This window comes from Schistosoma haematobium, chromosome 1, assembly GCF_000699445.3.
Source record: "Schistosoma haematobium chromosome 1, whole genome shotgun sequence".
Classification (NCBI taxonomy): Eukaryota; Metazoa; Platyhelminthes; class Trematoda; order Strigeidida; family Schistosomatidae; genus Schistosoma; species Schistosoma haematobium.
The window spans coordinates 56,339,563-56,353,985 of record NC_067196.1 but is presented as its reverse complement, the minus strand read 5'-3'; the positions used below and the strand labels follow the sequence as shown (position 1 = coordinate 56,353,985).

The 14,423-nt window shown below is 31.7% G+C and overlaps 1 protein-coding gene across 1 annotated transcript in view; it reads left to right on the top strand.

Annotated features, from left to right (window-relative positions):
* MS3_00001669 (uncharacterized protein) overlaps positions 1–14,423 on the top strand; it is a 153,542-nt gene that overhangs the window by 61,287 nt on the left and 77,832 nt on the right. Inside the window, exons 2-3 of the mRNA XM_051209139.1 lie at positions 1,765–2,375; positions 13,877–13,926. Coding sequence (XP_051074568.1) covers positions 1,765–2,375; positions 13,877–13,926 — 661 coding nt within the window. The remainder of the gene's footprint in view (positions 1–1,764; positions 2,376–13,876; positions 13,927–14,423) is intronic.

Genomic DNA, 14,423 nt, shown 5'->3' with positions numbered 1-14,423 from the left:
TCCGTTCCACTAAATGTCATTACATGCAACAAAATGAATTTAGCAGCTACTGAGTGTTTTGCTTTTTCGTGTAGGGTCCACGATTAGTTTGACTTACATACTAAATCTCTGAAACTATCCAGAATGTTACCAGTTATTTAAAATTATCAATAATACATAAAATCAAAGCAAATAATAGTAGTGGTCACATTTATACATGGTTTATATGTGATTAAATGACATTTAATATCTCATTTAAACTGTTGTATTTTTTAGCGAAGAATATTCTTTAATCCATAACCATTAGTTTGCAACATGGACACGAATGAGCTTGAAGTCTCAATGTTTAACAATGCATTTGGCTTCTAAATAAAACTATTTAAAACAAGATATATGTTCGTGAAATAAAAATAATTCAGCAAAATATTAAATGACTTCCATACATAGTAGAAAGACGCTACACATTCTATTGTTTAGTTCAAAACTTACTATTTAGATTGAGTATTTCGTCAGTCAGGATGAAAAGAAAAACTGTCTATCTTTAGAGAATTCGAGTGCAAATGTTTGTTCATTATTCGATTAAGACATTTAAACAAAACATTTTCTATAGAAAAATTGGTTGAGCTACACAATACTTTCATCTTTTCGTTTGATAAGTCCTTTTGTGATGTGTTCTACTTATATCGATATAAGTAGTATATAACGCTAGTTAGGAATAAAATGTCTGGCAGCGGATTTCCGAGAAGATCGAGCAGAAAAGAACGGGAAAAGAAAGCAATTGGTATGGAAATACAGGAATAATGAAGTTTGAGACAATTAATGGATATTTTGCAAATGAACTATTTATTTTATCATTTTCAGATTTTACTAAGATATTCTGTAATACCGTACTGGAATATATTGTCTCCACTTATGTTCTTGTTCACTACACTTTTTCCTATTAATTTAAATTATCTAGACGGAAGTAGTTAATATTCATTTTGCTTAAAGTACAATTTCTTAAGCTGTCCAATAATATTTGAAGAAATAAATCGTTATAGTAGATAAGTGTTTCCTAATGATGTTTATACAATCGACTAAATGAATTTGCGTGATTCATCAGGGTGACAATGAATCGTAGGAACCAATTATTAATGTCAAATCTACAGTTGTATACATATCAAAATACAAGTAATTTGCTTATCAAGATTATACCTTTTCTTAATACAACAGTAGACAATCGTCTTTCAGAATATTAGAAAAAAATAAACTTGAATAAAATCTGCATAAAGTTTGCTCTAATAAAATGAATTGATAGGTCCTGTTTTCGAATCCTGCGAGGTGAAGTCATAGATGCGCACTGCTGAGCAATCCCACAATATAGCGAAACAGCCGTCCAATGCTTCCAGATTTTCCATGGTGGTCTAGTTTCAATTGACTCATGATATTCTTTAGTCATTGAATATTTACTAAGTTCAGAGATTAAAATTTTTTTATCAATTTACCATCCATGATAAAATATTTAAATCCCTAATGAAATATGAAGTATTCAGTCATAATCATATAATACTAAGTACAATTCCTTGAAAAAACTGATAAAAGAATGTGAATAAGTAAAGAAATATCATTTTCAGTATAACATTAGTTAGACTTTTCCAAGTATATACTGATGACGTCATATAACGAGGCAACAAAACTTGTAAGTACTTTTACGTCTACTTCCTATTGATTTCTTTGTATAACAATTTATTGACTTTTCCCATTTTCTTTTTATTTCTTTTTTTTTTCTTTCTTTTCAAAACTCAGTTCCACACAAATATTAAATAATCTTGAATCTTCAATTGAACAAAATTCAATTTTTACAGAAAATCTACCGTCAACCACAAAAATTAATCATGAAAATGATGATATGAATAATCAAAATGTTGAATTAAATGAGATCATTAAAAGACAAATTAATAAATTTCATAATGATAGTACAGTGATGCAAATTAATGAAACTACAATAGATTCACTTCCTTCTTGTAATAATAATAATAGCAGTAATAGTAATCATGATAATGTTAACAAATATAATGGTAATAATGGTGATGATGATGATGATGATGATGATGAAGACAGTTCAACTAGTCGTTATAGTACTGCAGAATCATCACCATGTGAAGACTTTGAACCAAATCTTAATAAAACTAATCAAATAAACAATCATAATATTGATAAACAAAATAACAAAATAATTGGAGAAAAAATTGATGAACTAAAACAAAATAAAAATATAAAAGAAAAATTAACAAATTCAACAATGAATAATCAAAGTGTAGCGTTAGAATTTCGAACAATTGTTCAACGAGATGAATATGGTTATGGATTTCGAGTTTGTGGAAATAAACCAGTATCGGTACATAATGTTCGGAAAGGTAATATGTTTTTTATATATCTGTACATTAATTTTAAATATTGTCGTACATATACATGTAAACTTTGAATAAAAATATGTTCTCACTTATTTACTTACTTACGCCTGTTGCTCCTCGTGAAGGAGCATAGGCTGCCCACTAGCACTCTCCATTCAACCCTGTCCTGGGCAATCCTTTTTAGCACTTTCCAGTTGTCATTCATCCTTTTCATATCTGCTTCTAATTCCCGACGTAATGCGTTCTTTGGCCTTCCTGTTTTTCGCTTCCCTTCAGGATTCCAAGTTAGGGCTTGCCTCGTGATGCAGTTTGATGATTTGCGTAATGTATGTCTTATCCATTTCCATTGTCTTTTCCTAATTTCTTCTTCAGCTGGAATCTGGTTTGTTCTCTCCCACAGAAGGCTGTTGCTGATGGTATCCGGCCAATGGATGTTGAGTATCTTGCGTAGACAGCTATTTATAAAAACTTGCACCTTCTTGATGAGGGTTGTTGTAGTTCTCCAAGTTTCAGCTCCGTACAGTAGAACTGCCTTGACATTCGTATTGAAGATTCTCACTTTGATAATGGTTAACAGTTGTTTTGAGTTCCATATGTTCTTCAACTGTAGGAATGCTGTTCTTGCTTTACCAATCCTCACCTTTACTTCTACGTCTGATCCTCTTTGTTCATCGATGATGCTATCCAGATGCGCGTAGGTGGAGACTAATTTTTAGAGGTAATCACATGAGTTCAAAGTGATAAGAAATAACTTGTGGAGTTTCAATCATGACTGATGTCAGACAGATATTTACTTCAGGCAATGAAAGATGATCGTGCAATATCGTAAATTTATTGAAGTAGTCTACAAACTATGTATTCACTTGTGAAATGGATAATCCTATACTAAGATGGAACCACTGTTCACTGCTTTCAAGTATTTGATAGTGGCCTAGCTAAAGTTACTCTATGAATTCAACTATAAAAATGCTATAATCTCCACATATACCCTATATTCGTTCAAAACTGTCTCAAATTATAATAAACAGATTAATGGTACAACCTAATTTTCGGAAATCTAACCACCACAAACAGTTACCAATTAGATTAGATTGTTAACAAGATACCTCACATTTTATAGTCAAAGTTTTCTACTGTATATATTCACTTTATAAACAAATAAAAAAAATGGTATGATAAATCATTTAATTATCAGAAGGGGGATTGTGGAGATTTTAGAAATTTTACTGGTTGAAATCATGAGTCAATTGAAGCTAGACCACCATGGAAAACCTGGAAGCACTGAACGGCCGTTTCGTCCTAGTATGGGACTCCTCAGCAGTGCGCATCCATGACCTCACCCCCTGAGAGGTCCAAACCCAGGACCTAGTGGTTTGGCGCGCGAGCACTGAACCACCAGACCACTGGATGCGCACTGCTGAGGAGTCCCATACTAGGACGAAACGGCCGTTCAGTGCTTCCAGGTTTTCCATGGTGGTCTAGCTTCAATTGACTCATGATTTCAACCAATGAAATCATTTTATAACATTCAGTCAACTGTACTACACTAAAATTTTACACAATCAGTTGGTCGTCAATAAATGCAAACCACCATTTAGATTTTAAATAAGAAATAAGTTTTGCGCATGTCTTTGATAAATTCAATTTTCTTCAAATATATTAAAACAAACTGGTTAATTTGTATTGCATTTTCTGCATTTGTTATGTCACTAATACTTTGTTGGTTAAATAATTCAAATGTAGTAGAAAAAAAGTAAAAACAAACTTCAATAATCGAGTGTACAAAAAATAACATATCAGTTTTATGTTGTTAAGTTTTTGTAAGTTTTTTAACGCTTGTACACAAATTTGTGTATTCACATTTACACATAGAAACGTAAATGACCGATTCATAAAGTTTTTACAGTTAGTCAACATAATTTACAGGTAATTGAACATAGAAAAATGTTAAAGATATTTTGATTTAACCATTTTTTTTTACCTAAAAGTAGAAAGAATTTATTGTCCCCTCTTTCTTTCTTTTTTTCTTTCTTTCCTTCTTTCTTTCTTTCGTTCTGGTTACTGTTTGTATTTTGTTCTTCTGATATTTCTCTTAACGTCTGAACATCATGAATTGATTTCTTTTTTTCTATTTAAAAGGCGTTATTATCTACATACATTATAGACGATTTGTTTAGATCATTTGTGTGTATATACATGATTCCTTGTTATACTCGTTTTTAATATACTTTTTAACATGGACTGTAGAAAAAGATGAAAAAAGCATAGGTAATAAGAATTTATTGTGAAACACATACTATTCATTCATCAAATCATTCTTTTTATTCTTTTTTTGTGTTGCCGCTCTCTTTTTCTTGAAATTTCAAACACATTCCGTTTTGAATCAAAAAATTTCTATAAATTAATAAATAAATTAAAAGTTTCATTAAATATAGAATTGTAAATATCGTTTGTTAATGATTCTCAAACTAAAACGATGACAACCAAACAATCATTCATGTTTTTAAGTGATACGAGTCCATAATTGAAATTACTGTCAATATATTTTTGAAATCATCTCATCTGATAGGTAGTAGATAGTTTTTGAAAAAATACTTTACCAAGGAGAAAGCATTTATGAAAGCTTTAGACATGAAATGGAAGGAATATGGTTGTTTTTTCCTTTCAGTATAAGAAGATGATCCCGTACAAGTTACTTTTACTTTGAATAAAGGAACCTACCTCTCCTGGCCCGATTTATTTTTATCTTTGCCTTTTCTTTATCTTTCTCTGGGCATAATTCATGAGACTGAGTAACACATGTCGTAGTGACATTAACAGCAGATGGTTTAAACTATACAGGAATCGTTATATTCCCTACAAGACTGCACATTTTTCGTGTTATAAGTAAAAACCAGTAAGAAACCTAATTACAAGGCTTGCTGTTCATTATCTTCAACCAGTTAATATATAAAGATTACATTTATTCTTCCTTAGATGTGTTTTATGTAATTTGAATACAAACCAATAAAAGCCTTATACATATCACATATATATGACAGTAGTTTGAAATAATCAGTTCTTTTTGGTAAATTTAAACAACCCAATCAACAAACTAGTAAACTGTGTTCTAAATGATTTACTCGAACTAATCGTTTTGACATAACGTAGTCTAAATCTTGAAGGAAAGCAGAAAATAGGCTATCATTGTGTCAGTAATACACATGCATCCATACAGGAAGACATCAAAAGGTGTTTTCCTACATAACGTCGTTGAAAAAGTGAAATTTTTTACTTGTTGTAAATCTGACCCACTGTCTTATCTATGATCACTAAAACTGTAGATTGATGTATAAAATCTAGCAAAGAATTTCCTTAAGAGACAGTTCTTTATTCTGTATACTTTTCACCACAGTTTCAGATAAGTCAAGGCACCATGAAACATGTATTTTAGTGAGATGTCATTATCCTACATGTTTACAGTAATTGGTACCTCATATGTAAATAAACGTGATTTTTGTTGTCAGTACAATTCTAGTTCATAGTTTAAAAGCAAACGATTATTCAAGGTTATTATATCTATAATTATCTCCTTAACAATTACTATATTTTATTATTACAAAGAATTATAAGCTCGAAATGTATGTCATACCTCAACAAAGTTAATTACCATTGTTTATTTAAAATGCAAATCTTCTAAAACAATAAAAAGAAGTTTGTTTAACAAGAAGTATCTAGTGTTTATCTTAAACTACAACTATTAGTTAAAAGTTCAAGCAGAAATTGGTGGTGGCTAGCAGTGAAATCCAGGACGCACCATTGTTCCTGTTTGGGACTCGTCAGCTGGATATACCTGCAGGTACGAATGTCAAAAGACACCGATCAATTACACTCCTAAAGGTTAATGGGAATATCTAAACGACAGATGAACACAATCCAACTAGTTATATCTATCTAAAATTTTAATTCAACAGCCTGAAACGATAAGGGCAAAAAGAAAAAGTGATTACATCTATAACAGTAAGCTAGCACGTACCGATTCCTTTTATCCAAATGACTTCATGAAAGTTCTAGTAGAAACTCCGTAAATTGTAGAGGTTGACAATTCATAAAATAAGACAGGTGTTAAAGTGACGACAGCTACACTACTTTTTAAATTGCACAAAGTTACTAATGCTAATCGCTTTTCTTTTTCCTTAAGCCTGGTGAGTGAAAATCATTTGTTTGCTTACGCACCTATTGAGTGTTTCTCAGTTTTTAGTGGTTCTTGACTCTGTTATTAGTTCTTTATAGAAGTTATCTTGAGAAATTTTATGTAATCTGAATTTAAAAACCTAAGACTACTATTCCTTAATATTACAGGCAAATACTGACCACCAGACTCTGAATTGAACTGAAATCGTTATTTGAAAAACGCATAAGTTTTTATTATTATTACTGTTGAACGTTACACAAGTTTAGCATTTACAAACGCATAAGTTAAGCGGAAATGAGAATGAGCAACCTTTGCATAAATAAATATATATGCATACAAAGTACTTACAAATGAAATAATTTTTGTTTCCCTATTTCATGATAAATATGTTTTGATTTCCTGTTAAAAGATTACTATAAACATGATAAAATAATCAAAATGTGATAGAGTCCGACTGCAGCTGTTTATACAGAGATCTATATAATATTTCCTATCTTTCAGATGTATTATTAGTTTACAACGACCTTACATAATTTTTCAACATTGTGTGAATGTGGGTACATGTTTTAAATGCACATACATCTACAAAAGAATACTTTTTGGTTAAAGTACTATTGATATTATTCAATGCATTAAAGGTTTTTTACTAATATCGAATGAAAGAGCTTTGAGCTACTTACAATATTTCAGTAGTATAAACTAATATATTAAAATCTTCACTATAATAAGAACATTTATACAAGCCAACTGACACAAAAATCGTTTAGGAAGTACAAATTCGAATAAAATAGAAAAGGAAATAAGATAAACGTAGGCTTTGGTAATTACATATGTAGTTTTACAATCGGTTGAGTAGAAGGATGCTTGTCTGTAGTAACTATGATGATCGGACATTTTGCTTATTTAGATAATATATCGAGACCATAGGAATCATGTGACACAATAATACAATAAATTTCAAGGAATACGACCGTAAAATGAAATATTTTCGTGCGAAATAAAGTCTGAATTAATTTTTAGGTTCGAGGTAATGTGATTCATGTCGTTTTCCCGTACTAAATTTGCTTCTTCCTATGTCCTCATTTGTCTAGTTTAATCTTTTCCTTTTTCATACAACTATTAATGAAAGACTCTTATGGAGGTTGCTGAAATTTATGGTTCATATCACGAACTAATAGTAGTTAGACAACCACTAAAAACCTGTAACCATTATATCACGTTGCATAGTCTCGCACTTTGGCAAATCAAGCTTAGGTTTGATAAAATTACTTGAAATTTATCGCGCTAATGTATCACTTTATTATTGGTTTTGTAACTTAGGAAATGTCGTGAAATCCCTGTCAAATTATATTTTCCAATCAATAACTAACCAAAACTAAGAAAAACAATTATCCAGTATCTTCTGAGTTTAATTATTTCTTGAACTATTATCAGTTATCAGTCAAAATTACATTCATAATTATTATAATTAGTTATATTTTATTTCTCATATCTGTTCACATTAGAGTTATACAAAAAACAACTTATCATACACAAAGTCAGATTAATAGTGTACACATAAGAAAATGATCTATATTATATATATCCAAAAGTATAAAATAATTATTACTTATAAGACATTTATATTAACTTTATGACAGATTGATATGTTCATACTTTAAAAGTAAACCATAGAGCATTTGAATTTAATCCATCTTAAACCACTTTTGATAGATATGACATTTTTTCTGATTCATCATTATCAAAGTTTTATCAAATGTATGAGTGGTCTGTTGAATCAATGGTATTTTCATTTCTCAATACAACCGGGTCTGTTGTGAAACAGTAACTCACTGATAACAATGGTGGATGTGTCGCTCAATTTCGTGAATTGGTTGAAATTAGACATTAACACCGTTGGATGCCGGCTCAGTGGTCTAAAGGTTAAACGTTCGCACGCGAGACCGGTGGGTCTTGAGTTCGAATCTCGAAAGGCGGGATCTTGGATTTGCGCTGCTGAGAAGTCCCACAATATAGCGAAACAACCATCCAGTGCTTCCAGGTTTCCACAGTGGTCTAACTTTAATTGACTCATGATCTCAACTATTAAAATTACAATAATATTTACTTTTGTAGTTGAAAAACAATTTACAAATTTATCAGAATTATACTTACATTTTATCGTTGAATAATTAATCTAATAGTGTATTATTTGAAGAGGAAATCAACCACAAAGTGTAGAATGTCTGAAATGCAATTTTCCTGCTCACTACTACCTATCAGTAGGTTGTACACAAAATCTTGATAATATTATAACTAACATAGGAAATCCACAGTATACATGAATACACCATAACTAATGTCTACCACTAAAATATAGACTGACATAATTCTTGTACTTAAATTTTTATGAGATATTTTAGGAGACGATTTTCTTAAACTGCAAAACCGTAAGCAAAAGAAAATAATAGATATATATGGATTGTGTAATTATGAGTAGTGCTATAAGGTTAAGAGTTTCAAATCATAAAAATGGTAAATTCTATAAAAAGCAAACCAATACACCAATAAAATAAAGTATTTTCCGCGAGTGTATAATTTATGAATGAGCCAATCAGATATAAGATAACGAGTCATGGATTTCAGCGCGAAATTCATCCATACATTTAGCTAAGTAGAATTTTGGCATTATAGTTGATGTTAGTTCATGATGAAAACCCTAAATCTAGTTCCTAACCCTAAAAGTTAACTGTAAATCATAGTTCTAATTTCTCACACTGGTTTATAACCCTCATTGAATCCTAATTATTAAGTGGACGTTTTCAAGGTCACTTTAGCATCACTCAAAGGTCATCCATAAATTATAGCTTCACCTTATTTTCTATCAAATTCAACAATAACCATAGTTTGTTGTAGAATATATAAACAACAATTTGTAATTATTCCGTAAAGAGTAGAAACAATTAAAAGTTTCATATAATTTAAGAATGAAAATTGATAAAGATCAAAACTATAAAAGACAATTATAAAAGTCTAATTGAATTAAGTGTTTGTAATAATGAAAATTAATCAAATGGAATGTAATTTTCTTTAATAATCAATACCATTATCAAAATCTATACATTAGTAACAATAAAATAATAATAATAACAGATCCAAATATAATTTTATTTGCCTGTTTACAAATTGAAAATGATTTTCACTTAAACACCTTATTTCTATTACACTTAAAAACTATAAATGCCCAGGTACGGCCGAGGGTTGGGAGAGTTAGCTCTCCCTCTCGAAATGCTCTCACATGGCCACGCGTATACAGCCACTACCACAAAAGTCCTAATCATTGACTTCTCGCAGAGAGGGTGTTGTTTACAAAACTGAGAGGACGAAAAGCGAATGTCTGGAGCTTTAACCGGAATGGTGGACATGGAGGATCCATCTAAGGGAGTTGGAAAACCCTGATTCCAAACCACTGGTGCACATGAGCTCCAGGATACTGAGGGAACAATAGGAGTGTGAACCAATTATTGGTCACCGGTTACCATGGGACTGCATCTTTTGATGTTGCTCCACTGCCTTGTAGATCAGACCCTAAGGTCGAAGGCTCCAGGCGTGACCCCTAAGAAAATCATCTGCTTCGATCTGGGCACCCGGCAGTAGCATAGACCACACACAAATCAAGTGGCTTGTGTGACGCATCCAGTGCCCCTCTGTACCAATATTTATGTGTCCAAATAAATACATAAATTATATTAGATTAACTTTTAATTAAGGTGTACTTCAGTAAAGTTATTTTATCGTCATTCAGTTCCATTTGTTTTTTTAATGACTTTGTAATGTGCTAATTTTTCTCATCAATGGATAACCTTTGTCTCTCTTATAGTTAATTCAGAATAAAACAACTCATCTTTTTTTATTTAATATACATGCTGATATTTTCAACTTCAATTGTGTACATTATTCTCTGTTTATCTTTCTCGTATTGTATAATTAATAATCATACTAAATTTGAAAAAAAATGTGCACACTGAGGGTTATACATATGATAAAGCGCACAATTATAATAACGAAATAAAAGAGATCACTTGGTTGAGTGATGTCAGATTTTTACTGTTCAGTTCTGGTGGCCTGCTTGAATATCTGGACTACCTGTTCCTACCATCTAGATGTTTCAACAAGTTGTCCTTTTTATCTTAACACAATATCATGTCTATTGATTGCATAACCTACTCAGGTGTGTATATGAAAAATTTACGTTTTATCGCTTCACAAGGTACAAAAATGTATAATCATAAACATCGTGGTGGCTGACAACACGCCTTGAAGAGAATGAACATTAATCAGATGTCGACTTCTGAACTGCTAAATTCTAATTGTCGATCACTGATTGAAAAGGTGGACTATCTTCAAATCCTACCAAGTCAAAACATGCATCATAATTGAGGCACAATCACAATTCAAGAATACTGGTTAGGTGATTTACAAGACGATTGCTTAATATCACTGAGAGACTTTAATATCTATCGTCAAGATCGACCAAGCAATAAGAATAGGTGTTACGGCGATGTAGCTATGTTTGCAAACGTTAACTGATGTCGATCTACTTTTGCATGTTTTAAGTTTTCAAACGACTTTATCGACTGTCTAACTTTAAGATGTCGTACAAAACACTTGAATAAATACAATTGTGTTTGTTACTAACACCTACGTGACTTCAGACTGCACATCATCTACACTATCAGTTTTCGCTCATGAATTCACTGAATTTGTTGTTACTGCTTTCATGGTTTACTTTCAATTGTAGTTGGTGATTTTAATTCATGTGGCTGTAGCTTCCTTTCATCACTTGGCCACCAGATTTGCTTACTTGTTTGGATGCCTATTTAAACTCAGTTTTCGTTAATGATGTGGGTACATATGTGACTCATAAACGTGTTCCACTGTCTAGTTCTGATCATTGTATAATTCGTGTCCTACCTAAAGTATATATCATACTTGGAAAGAGTACACTCTTACATCAGACAAAGAAATTATCCAACATCTGGAAAACATGTTTCGTACGACTAACGGGATTATTTACGGATGGCTCACTGGAAAACACCGTTGATATTATCATTTGTTATCATAAATTCTGTTTTGATATTTATTTTCTCCCTGAAACCATTTTTATAAGTTTTGGTCAACTTACATCTCCACAAATAAAACGATTTCGGAGGGTGAAGGAAAGAATGTACAAGGAGAAAAACTTCATTGAAGCTCGAAATTTAAATGTTCTAATAAACCTAGATATTAGACGTCTGGACTCAACGTTTACTCAGAAACATATATCCTGTATAAGCTCTCCAAATATGTGAAAACTATTTGAAGAACTTAAAGGTGAGAAGTAAATTAGAAGTGATAACCAGCTGAACGTTTGTCTTTTGTACGTCAGTCACCTGATGTCATGCTCCCTATATCCACAGGTTTGAAGAATAGTTGTGTTCCTAGTTTCACTAAAACTGATGTTCGAAAATGTCTCCAGTCGCTTAACCCGTCCCAATTTCTTGGATTTGATGAAATCCAAAACCTTTATAAAAAGTGTGCTAACATTCAGTTTTATCCATTCACAAGCATCTTTAACAGATCCTTCTCAAGTAACCTCGTACTGAAAATGTGGAGAAAGATAAATGTAATCCTAATACTTAGGAAAGTATCTGGCGTTAAGAATGTTCAATTTAGACCCATAGTACTAACTTCAACTTCTCTCAAAACAATACAAACATTACTGATACTTCCACTTCAACTTGCACTAAACGAGCACATTGATCCGTATCAGTTTGCTTACAATTGCAAAAGAAGCACCTTAGATGCTGTTGCTGTTCTGCATAATAATATAGTGTTCAGCTGGAAAAAGGGTTAAAAGTATTTTCGATGCACTTTCCGGGATTATACTTCTCCCTTTGACTCTATTCCAGGATAACTACTTAACATGTTAATCAGCGTCAACACTAACAGGTGAGTAACCAATTGGATATTTTCATACCTCTCTGGAAGAGAATAGAATTTTATTTGGAAGAGAGTGTTCAACGTTTCTACTCTATCATGAAGGTGTGCCACAAGGAGCTGTCCTTTCCATCCTCTTTTTTTTCCTTTTTTCTACATGATCTTCCGTCTACCACGGAAAACACTTTTGTTAAATATGTGGACGATCTCATTGTATGTATGCCGATTTCTCCCTCTTTGTATCTCCCTGAAATGAAAGAGTTCTTGTCTCGTATTGAGTGGTGGTCTGTTGTTCATGGTTCCACACTTAACCCGTCTAAATGTCAACCTGTTAACTTTAGCCTGAGACATGAACAGCACCTAAACACCTTGTTGGAATCCAATAGATTTCGTACCGCTGGAGATTCCTTGATAAACACAGTGTCAAAGTCGTTTATCTTAGTGAAAGGTTTTCCTCTGATCGCTCTTGGTCTTCTCATATTTTATTATTATCGAAGGAATTTCTTCGTCTCACTTACTTTATGAAGAGGATGCATTCTTTTGGGATTACTCGTCATTTACTCTTAAAATTTGTCGGTTCATGCATATTACCTATTATTCTTTACTGTTCACCATTATTCTTTCCAGCGCTTTTGAGAAAAGACTGCTGTATTGCTAAGAGTGTTAAAGGCAGCTAGCATGGCGTTTGGTGAATATTTTAGGGTCATTATTATTAGGATTGTAGATAGACAACTAAATTCCTGAAAGGTGTTATCTTATCAGATACTAACCATCCACTTCATTCATACCTTTCTCCTTATATATCTTCTGATCGAACGATACTTCAATACATTAGAATCCATGCACGTAAGCAAAAGTGTAAAAGCTCTACAATACCTCATCTAGCAAATATACTATGTGACGAACAGGTTGTTAGAGCTGATCTAGTCAATAACTTATATTCCTAAAAATGTTTCTTACTAAAAATGTTTTACAAATTCAAATTTCCAGTAAAAAAAATCATTTAGCTCCAGTTGGTTAATCTACTTAACTTATGCACATATGTATGCAATTATCAGTTTCTTTCACTTCTATTTTTTGTCAAAGAAACTTATTGAAATACCTTGTGTTGAGAAGTCCATATTGTACCAAAAACATAACATTGAATAAATCCATTAATAATAATATCAGTTTAATATTTCAACTAGAATGTAACTGAGAGAGAGAGTTATCCGGTTAATACGAACCGATTAGAATCACAACATGGCAATAGTAATCAAGATTTATGTAGTAATCATTTTGCTTTTAATCAAATTCTAATTCGTATACACGTTTCTGTTCAAATCCACAAGTCCATTTATTTTGTTTCTTCATTTTCTATCATTTAATTTAGATGGTAATGCAGAGAAAGCTGGTCTCAAAGCTGGAGATCAAATTATTGAAGTGAGCAATTTCACATGTTAAATGTTAATTCACCCAGAAATTTTTCTTGAATATACTTGTTGGTTTTTGAATTCATCAAAATATTTAATTTTAGTTAATAAGTTATCCATGTGTTATTGGTGTTTAAGAAACTTTATACAGTCAGATCCCTTTAGGAATTTGATCAATACCGGAATCACAGTTTCAGCAGAAAAACTTGAACTCTGTATACCACGTGGATCCTACTCCACTGCTAATAACCCTATTTCATATTTTAGATATCAAATCACTAACAATAGTAATAGTTAAAATGTCAATCTCTATTATATACTATATAACGTTACTTTAGGACAGACTAAGGAATGATAAATAGGAAACCAGAATTAATTGGAACCAAAAAATATATTTACACTGGCTGCGTGATAGCCACTTCAAATTTAAAAGAATTCAGATAATTTCTCAGGATAGAAAGCGTATGATGAATCTGAAAGCATTTTTAAGATAGATGAAATCACTTA